We start from the raw sequence: 24,260 nt of genomic DNA, 5'->3' as shown, positions 1-24,260 counted from the left end.
CTGCAGGATGCATGCCCCTGCTTTCACCCGGGAGGAGAGGAACTTTCCCAAGGAAGTAGCCACAGTGATGGTAGCCACTAACATGCTCTAGATGCCAGACAGCATTCTAAGTCAGCAATGTGCTTGTGCTGATTCATTCAGTACCTTGACCGAGGCCACACAACTAGTAAGTTTCACATTGGTGATCCAGAGCTGGTCCTCTTACGAATGTTCTGCATACGGGAGCTGTGTTTGTTCATTCATTCATTCACTCCTTAGTTCATTCACTTACTCATTCATTCATCCTACAAAGACCTACAGAGCATGCCCTGTGTGGCAGGTATCGTACTAGGACCTAGCTCCCTTTCCTATTTTCCTCCCCTGGCTTCCAAATCCAGAGAATGTGATGGTCTGGTGTCGGAGAGTAAAGGAGAAAAAGAGGGGAGAAAGAGTATTCTTGTTCAGTTTAGGAGTGATATGTGTACATCACAGATCATAGCCTCTTAAAGCTAGAGAGGAAATTCCTGGTAAGGAATAACTCTTAAATTTCTTTAAGAAGATGCTCAGAGATGGAGGTGATATCATTCATTCAGTTAGTAGAGATGAGAGAACAAGCAGGTTCTGAATGCTTGTGAGGCTTAAATAAGACACATTTGGTGGGTGCTCCATAGAGGTGGGTCAGAGGTGCCACGTGATAGGTACGGTGGAGGTGAGAAAGCCAGTCAGATGTGGCTCTGGGCTTCAGGGAGTTTAGACTGTAGTAGGGTCGATAACACGTGACAATAGTTTACAGTATGCAATAAGAGGGACAGAAATGGGTTGTGTGGAAGCTTATAGGAGAAAACGATTTAAAAAACGAGTTTTTATCAGTTTCCCAGCCACCCCAATCAGAAACGACCCATTACCCTGGGTTTTCTTGAGTTCATTTTATGGTAATTCCCTCAAGATGTGATTTAAGATGTGTCCAGATTCAAGAGAAATGTTTCCAGTAGATTTTGATTAAAAAATAATAGGGCTGGAAAAGGTGCTGGCCTGGCCTGAATGTGGCCGTATAGGGGAGGCGGGTGTTGGAGGGGACGCGGCCCCTGTACCTGCTCACGGCCGCCGCGTCTCCGCAGTGGTGTTCCTCTACATCCTCCTTGGCACCGTCATGGCCCTGGCAGGTGTGCTGACCGCAGGTGCGCTCTTCTACATGTACTGGATTGAAATAGTGCTGCTGTACCGAACCTACCAAAACAAGGATGAGACCCTCGGGGGTAAGATGACCCAACTCGCCTTGGAACTGACTTAGAGGGAGGGGCTTGAGAAATGGATGTTCCACGATGGAGAAGGTCATGACCCTCGGGCTCTGAGACCCTCCTGCAGGTCTGGCGGCTTCACACCTGGGAAGGGCTGGGAGCCCAGGGGAGAAACAAATTCTCTTCATCCCAGTCACTAGGAATCTTGCCAACGATGTTATTGTAGGGCACATTGGACTTGAAAATAACTCTCCACTCACCAACCTGAAGCAAGATGGCAGATGACTTACCATCTCCATGCCTCACTTTTCTCTTCTGTAAAGTAGGGTTGTAATCACAATCACAATGAATGCAATGTGGGCTCTTTGAGTTAAGACATATTGAGCATTTAGAACAGCATATAGCACATGGTAAGCACTCAGTGATGCCGGCTCCAGCTCTCATTACCTCTTGAGGACTGAGTGCACGCCAGGCTTATGTATCAGCTGCTGGAATCGTCACCGAAATCCTACACGCCAGGCAGAGGCGTGAAGTCTGTGCCCCCAGTGGAACTGCTAGGGGATGTTAGAGGTTGGGATGGACCCCAGGCAGTTAGGTTTAGAGCCCCATTAGCTATTGCCTCAGTTAACTTCTTCTGTAAAGTGAGGGGCTTGGGGATGTGGAAACGTCCTAAAAGAGTGAAGTTCTGGAAAATACTAGCAATGCCACTCTCCATGAAGTATCTGTCAGTTTTCCCATGAGACAGGTTAATAGTGTTTATTAACATTTGCTTCTTTAGACTAGAAGAGCTGCTGGTGTGTTTTTCTAGTCCCGGAAGGCTCAAAGGTTAGAACGTTGGCAGTTTTAGTGAATGATTCTATTGCTTCTGCTGGATTCCAGGGACAATTAAATACTTACCTAATGGGGATGCCCCTTTACACACACACCAGTGGTTTCCCCACACTAGGAACTCAGTGAAGAGCTGTCAGATCACTGGGAAAAGGGGCAGCACAGAAATGCATCGATCACACTTTTCTTTAGACCAATGATTGAGAATACACACTAGAAGTCCTCAAGCCAAGAGGATTTTGAGGTTATATTTTAAATAGCTTTTTAGCATTGAGCAAATTATCTAATCACTGTCTTCGTTGTTCTCCTAGACAACTTCATACTTCTTTGACTCAAATGCTATTTTTCTTAAGATTCTAGGGCTTGTACAGAAGACTCAATCTACTGTGAAACATCTTAATTTTTGGAGGGATGTTTTTGACGCTAATTTATTTTTTCATTGAAGTATAGTTGATTTACAATGTTGTGTTGGTTTCAGGTGTACAGCAAAGTGATGCAGTTTTATATAAAAAACTGGATTCTTTTCCGTTATAAGTTATTACAGAATATTGAGTAGAGGTCCCTGTGCTATACAGTAGGCCCTTGTTGGTTGTCTGTTTTATATATAGCTGTGTGTATATGTTAATCCCAAACTGTGAAGTACTTTAAATGTGTCCTCTCTTGTTGGCACAGGCAACGTTTTAGCAATCTGACAGGGAGGCAGAACCCAGTTTTCAAGCACAGAGATTCATTACACTCTGTGGTCAATCTAATGTTTTTCAGCAAAAAGACTGTTTCCTGGGACTATCCCAAAATTTAGAGAGACATAGGATGTCAGAATTGTGGGGATCGTCTAATTCTCCCACTCGCTAATATTATTACAAAAGAAATTTAACGTTTTCCGGTTATAGAAAAATCCCAGTTTGCTGGAGTGTCACAGGGATGTGGAAAAAATCAGGGTGACTACGGTGTGTCACACAGGAACTGCACAGCGTGTACCTGCTGGCCGCGCCCCCTGAGCCGCCGCCTCCCCACCTGGGCAATGAGAAGTATCTTAGATGCACCTCCAGGACCTCGCTCTTTGGCATCCTCCTCTCTTGACACCAGACCACCTCTGTTTCCCTCTTGCTTTTCTGTTTCTGACACTTCTGTTAGCTAAAGCCTCTTAGGTCCGTGTCGAGCAAACTGCGAAACTGCATCAGTAACAGCGCTGCTGTTTGCTCCTTTGTAATAATACTATTTGTCGGGCACTGTGCAAAGTGCTGGAAGATGAGCCAGCTGTGCGCAACTCAAGAGCTCGCGGGTTAACTTTTGAGATTTTCTATGGCTTCCAGTTGGTTCTTTAGCACATCCCAGAGTCTATGTGCATTTATAATAGTTGAGTCAACAGAGGCATATGAGACCTTAAAAATACCCTAAAACAAGTTCCAAAATATAGTTTTCCATCTAAAAGGGAAAGGAATGCATATTATCTTGGGCCTGCCATAAGTCAGTCACCGAATCCTTCATATACATTATCCCAGGCAGCCCTGACAGAAGCAAGACGGGGAGTTATGACTATCTCATTTTACATATGGGGATTCAAACAGATACGTGTGCTGTCAGCTCACTAATGCACTGGGTCTCTGCAGGGCTTTGCTCACCAGGTATTATCACGCTTTGGTGGAGCAGACTCCACTTTGATGTGTGACTAATGAGACAACAACGCTGCAGATGCAAAAAAAGCTCCGAGGAACTCCTGAGAACATGTGATTTAATCAGAGAAGGCCCCAGCTGTTTGATCTGACGTCAGTGAAGGTGCAGGAGGGCCTCATCGATTAGAATCTGAGTCTGGGTGGATAATCAATACCCCTCAACAGTGTGATTCTGAAATGAACACAGATGCTGCTTTTCATTTAATAAATCCATGCAGTAAGGATCCCAAATCTTAATTCTTATCCATGTACCATATGGTTCGAGTGTATGTAGGTATGCCACGAGAGTAAAAAATAGGTCAATGGCTTGCATTCTTTTTTTTTTTTGTGGTACGCGGGCCTCTCACGGCTGTGGCCTCTCCCATTGCGGAGCACAGACTCTGGACGCGCAGGCTCAGCGGCCACGGCTCACGGGCCCAGCCGCTCCGCGGCATGTGGGATCTTCCCGGACCGGGGCATGAACCCATGTCCCCTGCATCGGCAGGCGGACTCTCCACCACTGCGCCACCAGGGAAGCCCCGTGTGGCTTGCATTCTTTATTGTGCTTCTTCCTCAGATAAAAAGGAGTTCGATGCTTTCATATCCTATGGGAAATGGAGCTCTCTTGAGAGTGAGGCCACTTCATCTCTGAGTGAGGAAAACTTGGCTCTGAGTCTATTCCCTGAAGTTTTGGAAAACAAATATGGATACACCTTGTGTTTGTTTGAAAGAGACGTGGCCCCAGGAGGAGGTAAGTCCTGCACGCCAACAGAAAACGTAGCACAAGAAGGAGAGTTACGTGCAAGCACTCTCTACGTTGTCTTGTCATTCTTTCTGCTGGGCTATTTATCTTCTGGAAGGTTTCATGAGCTTAGAACTTCTGGGGCAACAACACAGAAAAATGTGTGTTGCAGAGACACGCTCCATCATCAAAAAAATCCATCTTCAATGGATATACGTATATGTCTAACTGCACCACTTTGCTATACACCTGAAACTAACACAACACTGTAAATCAACTATACCCCAATATAAAATTAAAATTTAAAAATAAACAAAATTGCCACAGGAGGAAAATGATCCATTTTCAGGAAAAATCATTATTGGAGCGCAGGGAGCCTTCCAGAATGAAGATCTCTTTTCTGGCTCCTCAACAGGAAGTTATCTCTTGTCCTCCCAAACGGGTGGTCCCCCTGCTTTCTGGGACTGTGCCTGACACAAGCTCAGGACTGGGTCCAGCAGACTCCCCAGGCCCGGGCCCAGTCCTGGGCACGATCAGATGTGCAGACCTTATCCTGTCCCGCTGACCTCCTCTGCCTGAGATGCGCAACCCAGGAGCCTGGGACATTCCATGCCCCTCTCTTATCCCAGCCAACCTTGTTCCAACGAGCTTTGCTCCTAGAGGAATTGGCAATTTGAGGAGACAGAACACAGGGAGGAATGTGAAACTGACACTCACTAGACACTGGAACATATCTTCAACTGTCCACAGAGTTGATTTAGGAGAAGTGATAAAGAAAACCAGGCTTCCTTTCCTCTTTGCCTCAGAGTGCCCATTGCAAGGAACCCGCTGGATGGATCTGGGAGATTCAGGGTTATTGTGACTCAGGGTTTAACAATAACAATGTCATGTATACACTGATGTGTATAAAATTGATGACTAATAAGAACCTGCTGTATAAAAAAAACAAACAAAAAAACAACTAATAGTAAACTTTCTTTGGGTTATTTGTATGGAAATATGCTAATATAAATGTTTCAGACATTACATGAAATTTCTAAAAATCTTATATGTTCTGGTATAATGTAATAGGTCATAATTCTAGTTATTACTTTAAAATGTATAACTCAGAAATAACTACATTTCCTTGTCAATTGCATTATTATGAACTTTTATCAAATCTTTAACCGTGGTCATTAAAAAAAAAAAAACAATAACAACGTCGAATAATTAAATCTTTTATTTCCAGCGTATGCAGAAGACATTGTGAGCATTATTAAGAAAAGTAGAAGAGGAATATTTATCTTGAGTCCCAGCTACGTCAGCGGACCCAGTGTCTTTGAACTACAAGCAGCAGTGAACATTGCCTTGGAGGATCAAACACTGAAACTGATTTTAATTAAGTTCTCTTCCTTCCAAGAGCCGGAGTCTCTACCTCATCTAGTGAAAAAAGCTCTCAGGGTTTTGCCCACTGTCACCTGGAGAGGCTTCAAATCAGTTCCTCCCAATTCCAGATTCTGGACCCAAATACGCTACCACATGCCTGTGAAAAGCTCTAAAGGATTCACGTGGAATCATCTCAGAATTATCCCAAGGATTTTTTCTGTAGAAAAGAATCAGTAAAACAGAAACCGCTGGGAGGCACTCCCAGCCTAAAGGACGGTGAAATGGGCCCTGAGCTGCCTCCTCCTACACCCCTCCCGTCCTGTCCCTGGTGAGTAGAGAGAGACCCTGATGGACAGAGCACACAGCGTGGATCAGGCTGATATAGAATGGGAAGCGTTCTGCCAGCCCTGAGCGAGTGTGGCGGGCACTGGAATGACACGAAAACTATTGTGGGAGCCTCAGATTTCCTGGGCTAGACAGAGGGAGAGCGAATTCAGCCCACACGGCCCCTAAGATTTTCCTAGCGGTCTCAGCGGAATCAGCAGATACAGCCACTTGGCTTTGTGGCTATGGACTTGTCATGTCTTCTATGTATTGTTCACATCACTTTATAGATCTTTGCAGTCAAATAAATATTATTTTATTAGAAACAAGTGATTTAAACTTTGCCTAAACCGTCTCTGTGAAGAAGACAATTCTTATTCCGTGTTCACCCATTCACTGGAGCACAGAAAGCAAGTCGGAGAGGCAGAGACCAGGGGCAAGGAGCAGACAGGGCCATGGTTCCTCTCTACTGTGTCCTTGTGAGAGCTGGAAGGAAGAGCCCCTTCCTCGGGACCCGTGTAGCCCTGAGCCAGGACACAGGGCTTGGGGAGAAGAGTGGGGCCAAGTTCAGCTCATCCTTGTTGCCTTGGCCTTTGCGCAGGGCATGAAGTACACAACCTTACTCGGGGCCATAGGAAGTAGGAACCAATTAGGCCAAAATGATTTGGAGGAGACAAGGAACAGACCAGCAGTTATGTGCAAAGTAGAAAGGCAGAAGCCAGGACAAGAGTCTGGAAAATAAATGTCTACACTGGTTAAAGGACAGCAAGACTGGGGCTTGCCTCTCGAGGCTGGTGGCCCCCATGTGCTTCCTGACTATCTGGTCTCCTTGAGTTCCTCCTAAGTGATGGGCCTTAGGCCAGAGGACCAAGAAGCTGTTCCACGTGGACGAGGCTCCTTTCATTCTCGCCAGTGTTTTCCTGATGAGAGTTCAATGTGTGGTTCACAGGGCGTTCTAGTCTCACATGAAGGTACAACACTCATGCTTCGTCTTCCCCGACAGAAGGGCGCGATTTATTTGAGCAATAAAGAAAAACGATCTCTAGACGCGTTCACATTTAACGTGTCCCATCCGCTTGTCCGAACGTGATCCAGGTTTGGAGGGGCTCAGAGTCATTGCCATCTGGCCACTGCTGGGTGCCTGTGTGAAAGGCTTTTGAGGTCTTTTTGCACAGAGACACCCACATCACAAAAACCGCTGTGGTTTTGGCACCAAGCAACATCTTTGTTGGGAATTTCAGTGATAAAGTTAAAGATGAGTTAAAGGGTATAAATTATTCCTGGAGGAATTTTCTTGTGGGAAAAGCTCATTGTAGGGTCTCAGAAGGGAAGGACCCACACTGTCATCGTGTCCTTGTGTTCTGGTGATGACTAGAAGCCCTGGTTTTCCTGCCAGCCACTCTCAGAGATCTAAGACTCAGAAACCCCTTTTGGCCAGTGTGTCCAGATTTATTTTATTCTAAAATAAGGATGGCTGTAACTGATATATCCAGAGGTCCAGAGTGGTGTTCTTAGCTTAACCAAACTCAAAATGATCCCCAGATTTGTGCATACACACAAAAAAGAAACTATCTGGGTCTATCTTTTACAGAATACACTCTTCCAGGTGAGTGGGTATGCTAAGGATGACAAATTAACATTTAGGACAAGGTTTTATTTACAGTTCTTACGTGTAAATCAGTCAAAACAAAGTGGACAACCAAAACAAGTTTTCTATATACAGAAGACTGATGGTACTTAAACAGTGGATCTCAGTAGAATACAATGAGAAGGGATAATGGACTCCCACCACACCTTCTAAACAAGGTGTCCGTATATTCTGGTTCCGGCTTTACACTTGTTGTCCAGGTATAATTTTCATAGACCAAGTATAATTTCTTACTCCGAAAATGTATCCTACTTTGGACGGTGGTCATCTTACCTCTAGTGCACGTTGTAGAATAGTCCTTACTGACCCTGGATGATGTCTCAGGCGATCTCACCAAGAGCTTTCCTGGTCTCTTTTGGGTTTTAGTACCCACATTTACTATCTGTATCATTTCCAGATTGAAGCTCCAGGTGAGATGGAGTAAGCACACAGCCCCCTACCTTTCCCACTCATTGTAGCTATGAAACCTGAATAAAGTGCATATAAAAATCAGTTTGAGGATTTTGAAAAGTACGTCAAAGCAGGAAGATTGGAGAAGACAAGAATTCAAAGTTCCACGATTTTATTTTCCTCCAATATCTCTTAGTTTAGATATGGTCTCTGGGACCACAGTCCAAGAGACCATATCTTTAGATATTTAGATATGTGGTCTCTTGGACCACAGTCCAAAACCCAGGAGTGGACCTTAGTGTTAACACTAGTTCCAGAAGAAGCCCTCTAGTTCTGCCTTGAAGACCGGGAAAGGTGTTTCCTAACACTCCCGTATAGTTTCCTTTCTATATTCTCTTCCTTCCTAGCCCCTGTGCAATCCTGTGTTGGCATCAGTGACACCAACAAAAGCAGAGAAAAGAGGGGTCCTCAAGAGCCTATATCTCTCTAGGAGGGAGAATTGTCCATTTTGATACAAGGAGCTGTGGTCTCAAGGTGAGGCAAATCTCTATTGATTTTTTTTTTTTTTTGTCTCTCTTACCACTTGGCTGGGGAGGTGGAAGCAGTGGGAGGAAGTGCACTGCAGGGTGGAGCACTTAACGCACCAGCACTCTTGCCAGAGAACTACAGAGAGGAAGACAAGAGACCTACAGAACCTGAAAGTACTGTGCAGAGTGCTGACAGCGAGGAGCTCGGGAAAGCAAACCCGTAAAGCTGCTTACAAACTCCAAGGCTCATCCCCAAGCTGCACATGCATGAGTCTGACCCTAAATAGAATCCCATAAACTCTGAGAATTAAACTACAGGATAGACTGCTTCCTGAGTTCCAGGGACAAGTCTAAATAGAACTGAAGGACAGTGAAATAGAACTGACATTGAAACCACAAGGCTGGTTAGAATTTTGGGCTTGAATCCAACTAGGCCGGTTGCCTGCTTAAACAAAAATAGCATTGTACATAGGATTTCAACAGGGTCCAGAGTTGCATGACATAATATTTTAAATATTCGGGATACAATCCATTGAAAGCAAAATGTGATAACCTCTTCTGATGGAATTTTCGATGTAGGTAGGTGTGATATATTAGTCAAGTACAGCATAAAAGGGACAGAGTAGGGGAACCTGTGTGGTGGTTAGGTAACTACATCCTACTTGAAACGGTAAAATATCGATTCTAAGAAAAAAGTGAAAACATACTTTAATCCCTTGAGCAACCACTAAAACAAACAAACAAATGAAAAACAAGTATTGTTAAGACATAATAGATGAATTTAAATGGACTAATAAAAGTGTTTAAATAACCCAAAAGAAGAAAGGAAAAGGAAAATAGAGGAACAAATAACTGAGGAAATAAACAGAAATCAAACAATAAAATGGTAGACAGAAACCCAAATATATTAATAATTATATCAAATGTCAAATGTATAAACATAGTAAGTAGAAGACCAAGATTATTAGAACACACTTTTTTAAATGACTGTATTTCAACTATATCCCTCTGCAATAAACACATTTCAAATATAATGATATAAGCAGGTTGAAAGTAAAAGGTTAGATATAAACGTATTATAAACAATAATTAAAGGAATGTTAGAGTGCTTATATTAACATCAGCTTAAGGAGACTTCAGAGAAAAGGAAATTACCAGGGATAAAGATGATAAAAAATGAATTTGCCAAGAAGACATAACAGTCTTCAATGTGTATGCACCTAACATCAGAGTTTCAAAATACATGCAACAAAAACTGACAGAACTAAATGAAGAAATAGACAAATCCACAACAGATTCTCAAATAAATTCTCCCCAAATTGATTTAGAAGTTTAACATAATTTCCTTCAGTATCCAAGAAGAATTTTTTGTAGATCCAGGCAAACTGATTCTAAAATTTTAATGGAAAAGTAAATAACCTAAAATAATCAAAGCAGGGACTTCCCTAGTGGCTCAGTGGTTAAGAATCTGCCTGCCAGTGCAGGAGATACGGGTTCGAGCCCTGGTCCAGGAAGATCCCACATGCCGCGGAGCAAGGAAGCCTGTGCACCACAACTACTGAGCCTGCATTCTAGAGCCCCTGCGAGCCACAAATACTGAGCTCGTGTGTCACAAAAACTGAAGCCCTCATGCCACAACTACTGAAGCCCACGCGCCTAGAGCCCGTGCTCCGCAACAAGAGAAGCCACCGCAGTGAGAAGTCCGTGCACTGCAACAAAGAGTAGCGCCCACTCGCCGCAACTAGAGAAAGCCCGCAGGCAGCAACAAAGACCCAATGCAGCCAAAAATAAAAACAAATAAATAAATTTTTAAAAAATCAGAGCAATTTGCAAAAGAAAATAAAGTTGGAGGAATTACACTGCTCAACTTTATAAATCAATATAAATTTACAGCAATCAAGTCAATGCTATATTGGCTAAGTAATAGATCAATAAAAAAAAATCAAGAGTGCAAAAATACACCCATACAGATATGGCCTGTTGAGTCTTGATAAAGTGTGAAAGGTAATTCAATGAAGAAAGGACAGAGTTTTAAACAAAGGGTGTTAAATAATTGGCCATCATATGCAATAAGATGAACTTGAAACCTTACACAAACATTAACTCAAAATGGACCATAGATCTAGATGTAAAACTAAACCTGTAAAAATTTTAGAAGAAAATATGACCTGAGATTAGGCAGAGTTCTTAGATATGTCACCAAAAGCATGACCTATAAGAAAAAAGATTAGTAAATTGGATTTCAAAAAATTAAAAACATTTGTTATGAGAAAAATACTGTCAAAATAATGAAAAAACAAGCCTTAAGCATGTAGAAAATATTTGAAAATCACATATCCAATGAAGGATTTGTAACTAGAATATGTAAAGATCTCTCTAAATTCAATAATAAAGAGCAAACTACCCAATGTAAAAAAAGGAGCAAAAAATTTGAATAGACAATTTACTAAAAAGGATACATAGATGGCAAATAAGCGCATAAAAAGATGTGCAACGTCAATATCTATTAGGAAAACGTAAATTAAAATAGCCCCCCAAAGAAGAAAAAAAAATTGACAATACCAGACGCAGATGATGACATGGATACCTGGAGCTCTCATATACTTCTCATGGAAAGCAAATGGTCCAGCCATTCTACAAAACAGCTTAACACCTCCTTACAAAGTGAAACATCCACTTACTATATATTCCAGAAATCCCATTCCTAGATATCAGTCCCAGAGAAATGAAAATTATGTTCACATACATACACGTATTCTGTACATGAATGTTTATAGCAGCTCTGGTCAAAATCATCACTATCTGGAAAGAACTCAACGACCTTAAACTAGTGTGTATCAGTTTGGCTCCCATCGGGAGACAGAAACCGCACAGTAATTTTTAAAGGGAATCTTTAATATAAACAATTATTTGGCTATAAGAGAGTGAGTATAGAGATGTCAGTAGAACTCGAGAGTATCTTGGGGCTGAAGGAGAGCAGGGAGACAAACTTGGAAGGAGTCTCCTCCCCAAGTCTGGGGTTCAGACATTGTTAGAGAAGGTGAGATATTGCCCACTGAATGGCAAAGTTCTCTTAGTTGCCTGGGCCAGAGCTAGTGCCACAGTTGCTGGAAAGCAGCCAGCAGACTCCCAGGACAGAGCAAGCCATGGCTGGTGGACGGACTCATGGCATGAATGGGGGCACGGCTGTGGGCATGAGGTCTGGAGCACCCGGGTCCGCATTGTGGGAGCTTCAGGGACCAAAGTTTTGGTGTGCAGGTGAGCCAAAGCCGCGGCAGGGGTGCACGGGGGAATGCGGAGGGCCACGTGGGCCGGAGACTTGGACTGCACGGTGTCCATGAGAGGCCAGGACTGCAAGGTGCCTAAGAGGTAATTTCCTCTGTGTGCACAGCTTGGGCAGGGCACCAACAGATGTCACACACCCATGCTGCTGACTGATAGTGCAGCAACAGGAAGAATAACACAAAACACAGCAGCTGGAACCAGGAAGGCCCTCCTGCAAGGCCCCTCCGACTCCCTCCACTGATGGAGCTCAACGTTGTCCTCACCGGAAGGGATAAATGCTTCAAAAATCCAGTCTATTCCGTGGAGCAGATACTGAATGGTGAATTTGGGGCTCAGAGGTAATCAAGTGATACCTGGCATAGGGTGCATCTATCAGTCAATAGTTGTACCTGCAAAAATTAAACACTTCGTAGAAATAAAAAAGAACGTACTACTGAGACACACAGCAGCTAGGCTGAATCTCAAAGCATAAGGCTGAGTGTAAAACATCTAAGTTCAAAAGGTTACATTTTTCCATTTATATGACATTTGCAGGGAGCCAAAACCGCGGCAGAGAAGAGATCTGTGGTTTCCAGGGGTTAGGGGTGGAGGAAGGTGTGAAAAGGGGACACACAAAAGGAGAGTGCAAGAAAGTAACCTGCCTTCCTTGGTGATGGTGTGAATCTATATGTGTTAAAATTCATACAGTCGTGCACCCCAAAGGCCGATTTTGTTCTATGTTAATTTTAAAATAAAAAATTTAAAAGACTACTTTAATCTAATATCAGAACTTTAGTCTCCAGTCCAGTTCAGACTTCTCCTTTTACCCCAGCTTAGGTCCGACCGGCAATGGGACAGAGAGTGTGGTCTATTTTCCCCTTCTGTTCTACTTCCTCCTGTCTGCTTCGGCCTTTTCCTTCGCCGTGTTTAGAGGGAGGAGAAAGGAGAAGGAGGAAAGAGTTTCTTTAACTCAGATGATGCTCTTTGAAATTCTCTCTTACTGGTGGAATGCCCTTTCTTCTACGTGATGCCAAACGTCTGGCTCCCTCTGTTTGAGGCATTCTTGTGGGTTCTTTGCACACCCTCCCCCAACCCCCAGATCCCACCAGGACCTCCACTGCTCCTGATGCACCTGACTCAGGTCATGCCTTCTCTGGATACCCCTCATCTCCTGCCCCACGCAGTGAAGCCCCTCATGGCCAGTTTTTCCACTGTGATTCACCCACCTCACGGGGAATCAGATGCCCACTTTCCCGCCGCTGCACCTACTGTTTCTCCTCTGCTCCAGCCGGTCTCCTACTTTCAATGATATCCTGCTGAGGGTCAGGCACCAGTCTGATCTTTGAATTCCAAAGGAAAAATGAATTCTCAAGAATTTTGGGGGGGAGGTGGGATGAATTGGGAGATTAGGATTGATAAACGTACACTACTATGTATAAAATAGAGTACTAATGAGAACCTGCTGTAGAGCACAAGGAACTCTACTCAATGCTCTGTGGTGACCTAAACGGAAGGAAATCCCAAAAAGAGGGGTTATATGTATACATATAGCTGATTCACTTTGCTGTACAGCAGAAACTAACACAACACTGTAAAGCAACTGTACTCCAATAAAAAATGTTTTTTTAATTTTTTAAATTAAATTTAATTTTTAAAATTTTTGGCTGCATTGGGTCTTTGTTGCTGCGCGTGGGCTTTCTCTAGTTGCGGCGAGCGGGGGCTACTCTTCATTGAGGTGTGCGGGCTTCTCATTGCGGTGGCTTCTCTTGGTGAGGAGCACAGGCTCTAGGTGTGTGGGCTTCAGTAGCTGTGGTTCGCGGGCTCCGTAGCTGTGGCTCGAGGGCTTAATTGCTCCACAGCATGTGGGATCTTCCCAGACCAGGGCTCGAACCGGTGTCCCCTGCATTGGCAGGCAGATTCTTAACCACTGCACCACCAGGAAAGCCCCTAAACTCCAATAAAAATTAATTTAAAAAAAAGAATCTTTTTTTACTCCTCTACATCCCAGTCCCACAGATGCTGTTGGGATGACACATCTTCAGCTCTGGGAACCTTCAGTCCTCCCAGCCAGCAGACAAGCCCCATCTCTATGAGTTCTTCTCTTGGAGTTCTCACACTTGCACTGAGTCACAGAAAATGGGATTCGTCAGTGGTTTACTAGCATGCAAGTGGGTTCCTTGAGGATGAATTGTGAAAAAAGGTCACAGCTATGCTTTTTCTACATCCATCTGTGTCCTTGAAGCCCAATTAGAGGAGAAGGTTGGAAACCTCCTCTGGCCTGTGACATCGCCACATCTCACTAGCCTGTATCTGTCACTTCCACCGAACCAAAATGCCTGAATACCCACCAGCAATTCTCCTGGGCTAACAAAGGCAGCCCCTCCTTTGTGCCACCCACCATCGAGAGAATCAGTGCTCCTTGACATCCAATGTCAAAGCCACCCTAAGGGAATTGAGGAAAGAAAGAAAAGCAGGTGTAATTTCAGAGAGAAGAGAGGGGGAACCGACCTACTAGACATTCTTAGTACCAGTGATGGTGGCAGTGGATTGGGGAGGGAGGTGACACTCCTGAAACAGAGAAGAAAGAGGGGGGAAAGTACAGATGCTAGCTCACCACGTTAGTCTGGGTTCAACTAACGTTATGACTCGTCTTCTGAGCAGCTGTGACTGGCGATAATGTGTGTAGGTAGAGTAAGATGAAGCATTTCATTTTTAATCACCTGCTGTCTTATTTCTGTCATCCGTTTCATTCATTTAGGGGATGTTGTGGAAAAGAAATTGCTTAGGAACTATGGTGAATACAAAGGGATAGAAGGCTTCTGTCTATATAGAGTTCATAATCTCTTTGAAATAAAATGAATCTAAAATTCATCTGGTATCTAATATGTACTAAGCATTTCCCTCTCTGTCATATGTTATGTCACTTGATCGTCACACCATCTTTAAGATAGTCATCATCATCACCATCACCACCACCACCATCATCACGATCACCACCACCACCACCAATATCACCATCACTACCACCACCATCATCACCACCACCACCATCACCACTACCACCACCATCACACCATTACCACCACCACCATCACCACCACCACCATCACCACCACCACCACCATCATCACCATTACCACCATCACCATCACCACCACCACCATCACCATCACCACCACCACCACCACCATCACCATCACTACCACCACCACCACCATCACCATCATCACTATCATCACCATCACCACCAATATTATCATCAATAAGGCAGCTGAAGCTTGGAGGTGTTTAGGACACAACAGGATCGCACAACTTCAAGCTTCTCTCCTCTACACAATCCCTATTCCCTTAGGGAAGCAATCACATTAGAATTGTAAGACCATGACACTAGCCACACTCTGGAGTGAAGACCTGTTCCATTTCAAAGCCCACATTCATGCCCAGTCCCATCCACCTGCACCACCATGGTGCCTCTCCTCTCCTCCTCACAATGCGGAATCTCCCAGAGTTGATTACACCCTTCTGCAGCACCCTCTGAGTAGTAGTAGTTTGACTCTGGGAAGCAGAGACAGAGCTTGGCTTTTCTGTCCTGAAAACAGGGTCAAAGCTCTTGACTTCACTCCAGCTCAGGATGCTGGCTTTCAGTTTAGGGGCATGATGTGCCAGACCTTGATCTGAGGTCATCCAGCTTAATTGCTAGCTGTGGGCTTGGAAAGCAAGTCATGTTTCTGGACGGCGCTGACCAATTCTCTATCATTGCTTTCTTCTTCTTCTTTCTTCCTAAAAAAAGAATAAAATTCGAGCCCCCCAAAAGTAACAAGAGCTCAGAGGCAAGCAACAAATACTTCAGTTCGAGAAGTGCTGTGCAGACACCTTCCAGTAAGGTCAATTATACCGCATACTATGGGAAGGAAGAAAAGATGTGCTGATCATTTTGTTTAAAACTATTCTTGGAGGGAGATGATTTTCCACTTCACCATGGGAAGGCACAGAACAGTCAGTTTTGCTCTTGTTTGTTTTGGAACTTTTCTAAGACAGAAGTTGCTTTGGGAAACTGAGGGTAAAAAGGAAAGAAAATCAACCCCCCAAAACTCTGCTTCCAGCTGTACACAGCTGAAGCCCTGGGTAATAGGTGATTCCCTGCTGGGTGCATCACCCCTTAATTAGTCTCATGAGGGTAGACCGGATTTGGTCGCTTAAATTATAAGGGATCCACTGGGGAGAGGATGTCATTCTCTCCCCACCACTGGACTCTGAGTAGACAGGTTTAGAAGAGCAGATGACAAGGATCACAAGGGTTCTTGGGACCTGGCACCACAGATGGTCTGAGCAAGCAAGGTTTCTACTGCTAATACAGTTATCTGGATAATTAGACCAAAAGCGTCAGATAATTCAGTAGCTTGCTGTTGACCTGAAATTCCAGAATAATTCCTTTAATGCTCTGCTTTGCAAGTATAAGCTGAGCTTTTTCCTCCTTCATATTTCAAATCTCTTTTTCTATGTACAATTATAGTCAGGGAAGTGTCAGCAGTTCTGTGGTGCTCTGATGCCTCATGAATTGATCTTTCCCAAGGAATTAAGTTAACCAATAATTATCATTTGGATCTTATTACCATGTAGACACATCAGGAAGTGCTTGTTTCAATTAAACTATGAGGATTGAATTTAAAAGACACCTTCTTATCAGTTGCCCTGACCACTCCCCCAAATGTCTGCATCCTCTTGGTTCTAATCAGGGAATCCTGCACCACGTAAAATGTGTTCTTTTTTTTTTTTTTCTTTTGCGGTACGTGGGCCTCTCAGTGTTGTGGCCTCTCCCGTTGCGGAGCACAGGCTCTGGAAGCGCAGGCTCAGCGGCCATGGCTCACGGGCCCAGCCGCTCTGCGGCATGTGGGATCTTCCCGGACCGGGGCACGAACCCGTGTCCCCTGCATCGGCAGGCAGACTCCCAACCACTGCGCCACCAGGGAAGCCCTCTCCATGTGCTTTGAGATTATCTTTCATGACCAGTGATGAGCAGCATCATGTTGTTTCATGCAAGAACCTGCAGCTCATCCTCCAGTTCTGACCCCTTGGGCTGCAGTATTGTATGTATATGTGGGGTGGGTCGTATCAATGGCTCCTGCAGGATCAAGCCCTCCATGGTCTTAGCCTGGCTGGACCCAAGGAGGCTATGGCTCCTCCTCCTGCTTCCAGACCAATGTGAAGCCCCCCATTGCAAGGTGTACTATCAGGCTTCCACAGGTACTCCGTAAACACATCCGGAATATATCAAGTTAATGCCCTGTGGGACAAAGGTGGACCATTAAGAGACAGGAGATAGTAAGGACCCTCCAGATAAATCCTTTCTCTTCTTCTTTATCTCCTGTAGAACTTTCTGAAGCATGGTGATTCCACAGGGCTTTCTGGAAGATGTCCCATGTGACCAAGGCACCAATTGCGTTTCCTTGTGAAGCTATGGCTGCTGAGTAATAACAAATGAACCCCCTTCTCTGTCCCACTTCCTAGTTTTTTAAAGGAGATTTATCGAGATATAGTTCACAATCTATACCATGCACCCATTTCAGGTATACAATTCAAATAGTTTTCAGTATACTCGTAGAGCTGTGGCAGCATCATCACAAGTTTAGAATATTTTATCAACCCAAAGAACACTTCACAGCCATGAACAGTGGCTCTGCATCCCCCACCTCCACTTCCCTCACCTCAGCCCTAGGCAACAACTAATCTACTTTCTGTCTCTTCAGATTTGCCTGTCTTGGACATGTCATACTAAAAGAGTCTTATGGTCTTTTGTGACTGGCTTCTTTCATTTATCATAATTTTTTCAAAATCATCCACATCGTAGCCTATATCAGCACTTCATTCCATCATATAGATATTCCACATTTTACTTATCCATTCAACATTTGATAGGCATTTGGGTTGTTTCCACTATTTGGCTGTTGTGAATGATGCTGCTAAAAATATTCATGTACGAGTTTTTGACTGGATATATGTTTTCATTTTTCTTGGGTATATATTTATGAGTGGAATTGTTGGGTCATAGGTAACTCCGTGTTTAACGTTTAAGAAACAGCCAAACGGCACCATTTTAAACTTTTATTTATTTATTTATTTTGTGATACGTGGACCTCTCACTGCTGTGGCCTGTCCCGTTGCAGAGCACAGGCTCCGGATGCGCAGGCTCAGCGGCCATGGCTCATGGGCCCAGCCTCTCCGCGGCATCGGCACCATTTTAGATTTCCAATAGCACTTATTTCCACCACATCCTTGATCCTTGCCAGCACTGACCACATTGGTTATTACTTGTTTTCTGTTTGTTTGTTTGGTTGGTTGGCTTTTTTTGCCCAGTGTTCTAGTGAACGTGAACGCTATCTCACTGCGGTTTTGATTTGTGTGTATTTCTGTATGTATCTCCCTTAGGACTAATGACGTCGAGCTTTTTTTCATGTGTTTACTGCTCATTTGTGTATCTTTTTTTGAGAGATGTCTTTTCAGATCCTTTGTCCATTTTTAAATTGGATTATTTATCTTTTTATTATTGCATTGTAAGAGCTATGAATAGATTCAGAATACAAGTCTCTTATCAAATATGTGATTTGAAAGTATTTTTTTCCCATTCTGTGAGTTGTCTCTTTTCACTCCCTTGGTAGTATAGTGTTTTTTGTTTTTAAATTTTGATGAAGTCCAATTTATCTACTTTTTTCTTTTGTTGGTTATGGGTTTTGGTGTGTATATAAGGAAGTTTTGTCTAATCCAAGATCATCAAAATTTACTCCTGGTTTTTTCCTATGAATTTTAGGGTATAGCTCTTACGTTTAATCCATGATCCATTTTAAATTAATTTTTGTGTATGGTATTAAAAAGGAGTACATCTTTATTCTTTTATATGTGCATATTCAAGTTTTCCAGTGCCATTTGTTGAAAAAGTCATTTTTTTTAACCTATCAAATTAATTGTCTTAGAACACTTGTCAGAAATCAATTGACCATAAATATGAGGGTTTATTTCTGCTTTCTCAATTCTATTTATCTATATGTACTTTCTGATGAAAGTGCCACATTATTCTAATTACTGTAGCTTTGTAGCAAGTTTTTGACATTGGGAAGTATGAATCTTCCAACTTTGTTTTCTTGTTTCAATATTTTTTTGGCTCTTATAGGCACATTCCATATGAATTTCAGGACCAGTTTGTCAATTTCTAAAATAGAAAAAAGACACCTAGGATTTTGATAGAGATTGTGTTGAATCTGTAGATCATTTGGGGGAGTATTGCCATGTTAACAATATTGTCTTTTGACCCATGAACAAGGAGGTCTTTCCCTCCTTACCTGTGGTTTTCCTTTCTGTGGTTTTTGTTACCCTTGGTCAACCTTGGTCCAAAACTATTAAGTGGAAAATTCCAGAAATAAACAATTCATACGTTCTAAATTGAGCGCCGTTGTAAGTAGCGTGAAGAAATCTTGAGTTGTGTCCTGCTCCATCCAGCTCAGGAAGTGAATCATCCTTTCTTCCAGTATATATATCCTGCTGTTGGTCACTAAGTAGCCTTGTCTAGGTTATCAGACTGATCGTCCTGGTGTTGCATACAGTGATTGTGCTCAGGTGACCCTTATTTTGCTTAACAGTGACTCCAAAGCGCAAGAATAGTGATGCTGGCAATTCAGATATGCTAAAGAGAAGCCATAAAGTTCTTCCTTTAAGTGAAAAGGTGAAAGTTCTCAACTTAATAAGAAAGGAGAAAAAAAATCATATACTGAGGTGGCTAAGACCTACAGTAAAAATGAATCTTCTATCTGTGAAATTATGAAGAAGGAAAAAGAAATGTGTCCTACTTTCGCTGTCACACCTCAAACTGTTAAAAGTGCTTAGTTAAGAGGGAAAAAGGCATTAAATTGTACAATAAGATATTTTGAGAGAGACCACATTCACATAACTTTTATTACATTATATTGTTACAATTGTTCTATTTTATTATTAGTTATTGTTGTTAATCTCTTACTGTGCCTAATTTATAATTTAACTTTATCATAAGTAGGTATGTAAGGATAAAAACGCAGTATCTATAGGGTTAGGTACCATCGGCTGTTTCAGTCATCCAGTGCAGGTCTTGGAATGTATCTTCCACAGATAAGAAGACTTCTACATTTAAATCTTCTCTGACTGCTTCCAACACTTTGTTTTTCAGAATACAAGTTTTACATCTCTTTTATTGAGAGTATTCTTAATAATTTTAGTTTTTGATGTTATTGTGAATGGCATTGCCTTTTCAATTTTATTTCGTTGTGTTCATTTTACTGTAAAATAGAATTTACTTTGGTATGTGTCATATCTTGCAAATTTGCTAAACTTCTATATTAGATCTAACAGTATTTTAGTCAATTATTTAGGATTTTCTATATAAGAGGTCATGTCATATGTAAATAAAGATAGTTTTACTTTTCCCCTTCCCACTTTGACATCCTTCATTTGTCCATTGCCCTGGCTAGAACCTCTACTAGAATGCTGAACAGAAGTGACAAGATTGGACATTCTTATCTGGTTTCTGATCTTATGAGGAATTCAGTTAGTCTTCATTATTAAGAATGATGTTGGCTGCAGATTTTTTATAGATGCCCTTTATCATATTGAGGAAGTTCCCTTTTATTCATAGTTTGTTGAGTATTCTTAAAATCAGTGTTAGATTTTGTCAAATGCCTTTGCCTGGTCTATTGAGATGGCCATGTGGCTTTGTCCTTTATTGAGATGATGTATTATATTAAATGACATTTGTATGTTAAAACAGCTTGCATTCCTGGGATTAATCCCACTTGATACAGGTTAGGTTTATAATTGCTATATCCTCTTGATGAACTGACCTTTTTATTTTTATAAAATGTCCCTCTTTATCTCTAGTAACATTTTTTCAATCTTCACGTTTATTTTGTCTGGTATTTGTATAGCCACTCTGGCTCTCTTACCAATTGTTTGCATGGTGTACCATTTTTAACCCTTTTACAGTCAATCTACTTGTATCTTTGAATCTAAAACTCTATCTTCTGCAGACAGCATAGAGTATCATTTTTATTATTGTTGTTAACAACTGGACATTTTAAATAACTTTGTAGTAATTCTTGATACTGATTCTCCCCCTCCCCTACCTCCAGGTTTTGTTGTTGTTTGATTATCTGCTTATTTATTTGTTTAGCTACTTGGATGAACTATTTCAGTAAAGTCTATTTCTCTACGCAGACACTAATGCTGCCCTCAGTCGGTAGAGCCTTGGCCATTCTCATAATCCCCTTGACCTCTTCCTCTCTCACCCAGGTTGACAGTGAAACCAGGGTTCTCTTTTACTCTCACTGATCTCCCAGTGAAGCTTCTATCTGGTCTGCTATGTCTGTTGATATCACTCCACACCCAGTAATTGCTAGCTGAATGATCTACTGTTTTCTACATGCCTTGGGTCAGAAATTGCTCCACAGTCTGATTCAGTTAAAGTGCAGGGTAATTTTCACAGGAGTAAACTTTGAGGCCAGTCTTTGACACTTCTCTGACCCCACAATGGCTCTTCACCGGTCTACCCTTTCGTGTATAGATACCATGGAGCAACCAGCTCTTCCTACTTGCTCACTACCTAAACGTCCATTGTTTTTGACAGTGCCCTTAGGCTTGAACTTCCCTACACTCTGTTCCAAATAAAGAAAGTTCCCTTAGTGGTACTTACGGAGTTCTCTGTTCTAGGGGCTGCCTCCCACTTTAACAGAACCTCCATTCCACTGCTCTGAAAAGGGATACAGGAACAGCAACCTGCTTCTCTTAGAGAGACACTCCTGCTTTATGAATCGGGTGCTGAACAGGGGCAGTAGCTCCAACTCTTCTCGGCTTGTCTCCCTTTGCACAGAAACTCAGCCCTATGAGCGAGACAGGGCGAGAGGGTTTGGGGCCCTTTATTCTTGGCCTGCCATGCCTGGGGTAGAATTGCAAGCCTGTGAGTAGGGGCTTCTAGAAGAGGCGATCTCTCAGCCATACTTGCCTGCAGTAGAGCTTGTGCAACACATTTCTTGGGGCGAGGAAGGGGCGTTGATGACAAATACTGACAGCCTGATTTTCTGGGTAGAAACTGTAGCCCTGGACAGGGAGCTGGGGTTACAAGGGAGCCCCATCCTCTCGGCTGTGCCCACCCAGAGTAGAGTTTTCCTCACACTGAACTGGGAAGTAGGAGAGGGAAACAGTCCAGGACACAGACTCTTGCAGGTTTTACCCATATTTAGAAGATTGTCTTCAATTGCTGTACGCTCTCAGTACCATTTCCAGAGACTGAATGGTTGTTTTTGGTTGGTTTTTTTTTTTTTTTAATTTTTAACAGTTCTCACCAGTGATGGTTTTCCCACGAGGGAGAGCCTCCAGGGCTCTCATGCTGTCATTCTGAAAGTGCTTTTCCCTTGCTTCCCTTTTTCTCTTACTCTTGCTGCCTTTGGTTTACAGAATTCATGTAATCTTTGTCGTACACTGTTTTGTAGGGAACCCGGATTAAGAAGGCACTTTAGAAAGAACATTCAGGCAGCTGTGTGAAAGTACTGCTGCATGGGTGGAAGTGATACCAAGAGTTGACCAGGTTGACGAGGAAACCTCATCCTGGAAGAAGATAGCAGGACGCCACAGAATTCTAGTTTTTCTTCTATTACCCTCCCTATAGTGGCATCACTTATCTGACACCATCAGCTATCAATTGATTAAAACATGTTGTCGTGTATTCACAAAGATTCAGAAATTTAGAGCAGGAAAAGGATACCTGGTATAGCATCTTCATTGTAGAGACAACAAAATTGAGGCTTAAACAGGTAAAGTGACTTTCTCAAAGTCAGTCAGATAATTAATGCCTGAGGACAGAGGCTTCGTGGTGCTTAGTTTTGGTCTTTCCACAGAGCACCATGGGAAACGCTCTCTCTCTCTCATTTCTTTTTAGAAGAAACATAAAATAAAATTCAAATAAAAAGATAAAATATCTATTTTAAAGAAGTTGTCCATCACAAGGCTATTCATGTAACTTTTTCTGAAAAAAAAAATTGACCCAGTATAGTCATCATCTGTGGTTCACCTGATAGTCTCGTTTTAGTGACTGGATCTGGTCAATTTCAGAGGCAAACTGTGAAGGAAAGAGAAGAAAAAAAATCCAAATGTGAGCTTTTAATTCTATTGCCTTACTAAGAAGTTACGTCTAGAAGCTAGCTTTCCTTAACATTTTCCACCTCAATTTTCCAGTGATCTTCGCTGAGTGTGGGGCTGAAATGGGAACCATCTACATGCACTAATATGAATGAAGAAAAAAGATGCAAATCACCCTGCAGTTTGATATGGAATAGGTGTTGAGATAGTCTATGGATTATGAATAATAATTCTCATTCTCTGTTGAGCATTGTTCATCATTGCAACAGAATTCTTATCCTCAGATAGAATAACAGATGTGATTAATAACAGAAACTAACATTTATTAAGCATCAGTTACATGCCAGATACTTTACTTGCTTTATCTCATTTAATGATCCTAGCCACTCGATGAGATAGATATTATTCCGTTCCCTCTTTTTAGACAAGGACGCTTTGAAAGGTAAGTGACTTGGCTACAGTCATCGGCCAGATGTAGAGGAAGTAGGAATAGATTCATGGCATGCATCTCAAAATTCTTCCACAAACAGTCTGTTATTCTGCTTCTTTTGAACAAATAGGCCGTAATAACACGATTCTTTAAAATGAAAAGTTTGGATGTGGCACAGAATTTTTCAAAACTGGTTTTTAGAGGTATTTCATGGAGCTTGTTCCTCTGCTTGTTCTTTTTTTTAATACTGTGTAAAGTTTATGGAGCGCTAGAGCTTCGTGTTTTGAATTACTGTCCAGACATATTCTATGCTGCCGCCTCCTCCTTCCTCTTTTTTTTTTTTTTGTTTTGCGGTACGCGGGCCTCTCACCGCTGTGGCCTCTCCCGTTGCGGAGCACAGGCTCCGGACGCGCAGGCTCAGCGGCCATGGCTCACGGGCCCAGCCGCTCCGCGGCATGTGGGATCTTCCCGGACCGGGGCACGAACCCGTGTCCCCTGCATCGGCAGGCGGACTCTCAACCACTGCGCCACCAGAGAAGCCCCTCCTTCCTCTTTTACAGTGACCACATGCCACAGTTTTCCAGCACTGTTCTGGTTTCCAGCTGTGGTCTGGTATGATTATTAATAGGTCTCCTGTACTTTCAGAAGTGCCCTGGTTTGGATGAGAAATACGCCGTCATTCATCCTTGAACCGGTCAAGGTGTAGTATTGTGGCCGCCCAC

General features: G+C 42.7%; 1 protein-coding gene and 1 long non-coding RNA gene across 6 annotated transcripts in view; both read left to right on the top strand.

Moving 5' to 3' along the window:
* The window catches only part of IL18RAP (interleukin 18 receptor accessory protein), a 29,970-nt gene extending 23,509 nt beyond the window's left edge, over window positions 1-6,461 (top strand). For 3 of the 4 annotated variants that reach the window (XM_027128718.1, XM_027128719.1, XM_027128721.1), the window contains 3 exons: window positions 1,098-1,235; window positions 4,275-4,448; window positions 5,668-6,461. In XM_027128718.1, the coding sequence (XP_026984519.1) occupies window positions 1,098-1,235; window positions 4,275-4,448; window positions 5,668-6,041 (686 nt within the window). In that variant the 3' untranslated portion in view covers window positions 6,042-6,461. The remainder of the gene's footprint in view (window positions 1-1,097; window positions 1,236-4,274; window positions 4,449-5,667) is intronic. The other variant, XM_027128720.1, reaches the window with a different exon arrangement.
* A 440-nt stretch (window positions 6,462-6,901) lies between these two features.
* On the top strand, window positions 6,902-22,890 carry LOC113632011 (uncharacterized). Of its 2 annotated transcripts, none has more exons than XR_003437616.1 (3): window positions 6,902-7,099; window positions 8,574-8,700; window positions 22,463-22,890. It is a non-coding gene; the product is annotated as an uncharacterized LOC113632011 (long non-coding RNA). The 2 variants fall into 2 exon arrangements; XR_003437615.1 differs by lacking the exon at window positions 22,463-22,890 and adding an exon at window positions 12,085-12,480.
* Window positions 22,891-24,260: the final 1,370 nt, after the last annotated feature.

The sequence above is a fragment of the Aethalodelphis obliquidens genome, unplaced genomic scaffold (genome assembly GCF_003676395.1).
Source record: "Aethalodelphis obliquidens isolate GAN/ISIS:26980383/991018 unplaced genomic scaffold, ASM367639v1 scaffold35, whole genome shotgun sequence".
Taxonomy (NCBI): Eukaryota; Metazoa; Chordata; class Mammalia; order Artiodactyla; family Delphinidae; genus Aethalodelphis; species Aethalodelphis obliquidens.
The sequence above is the reverse complement of the archived record's forward strand: the minus strand, read 5'-3'. Positions and strand labels throughout refer to the sequence as shown.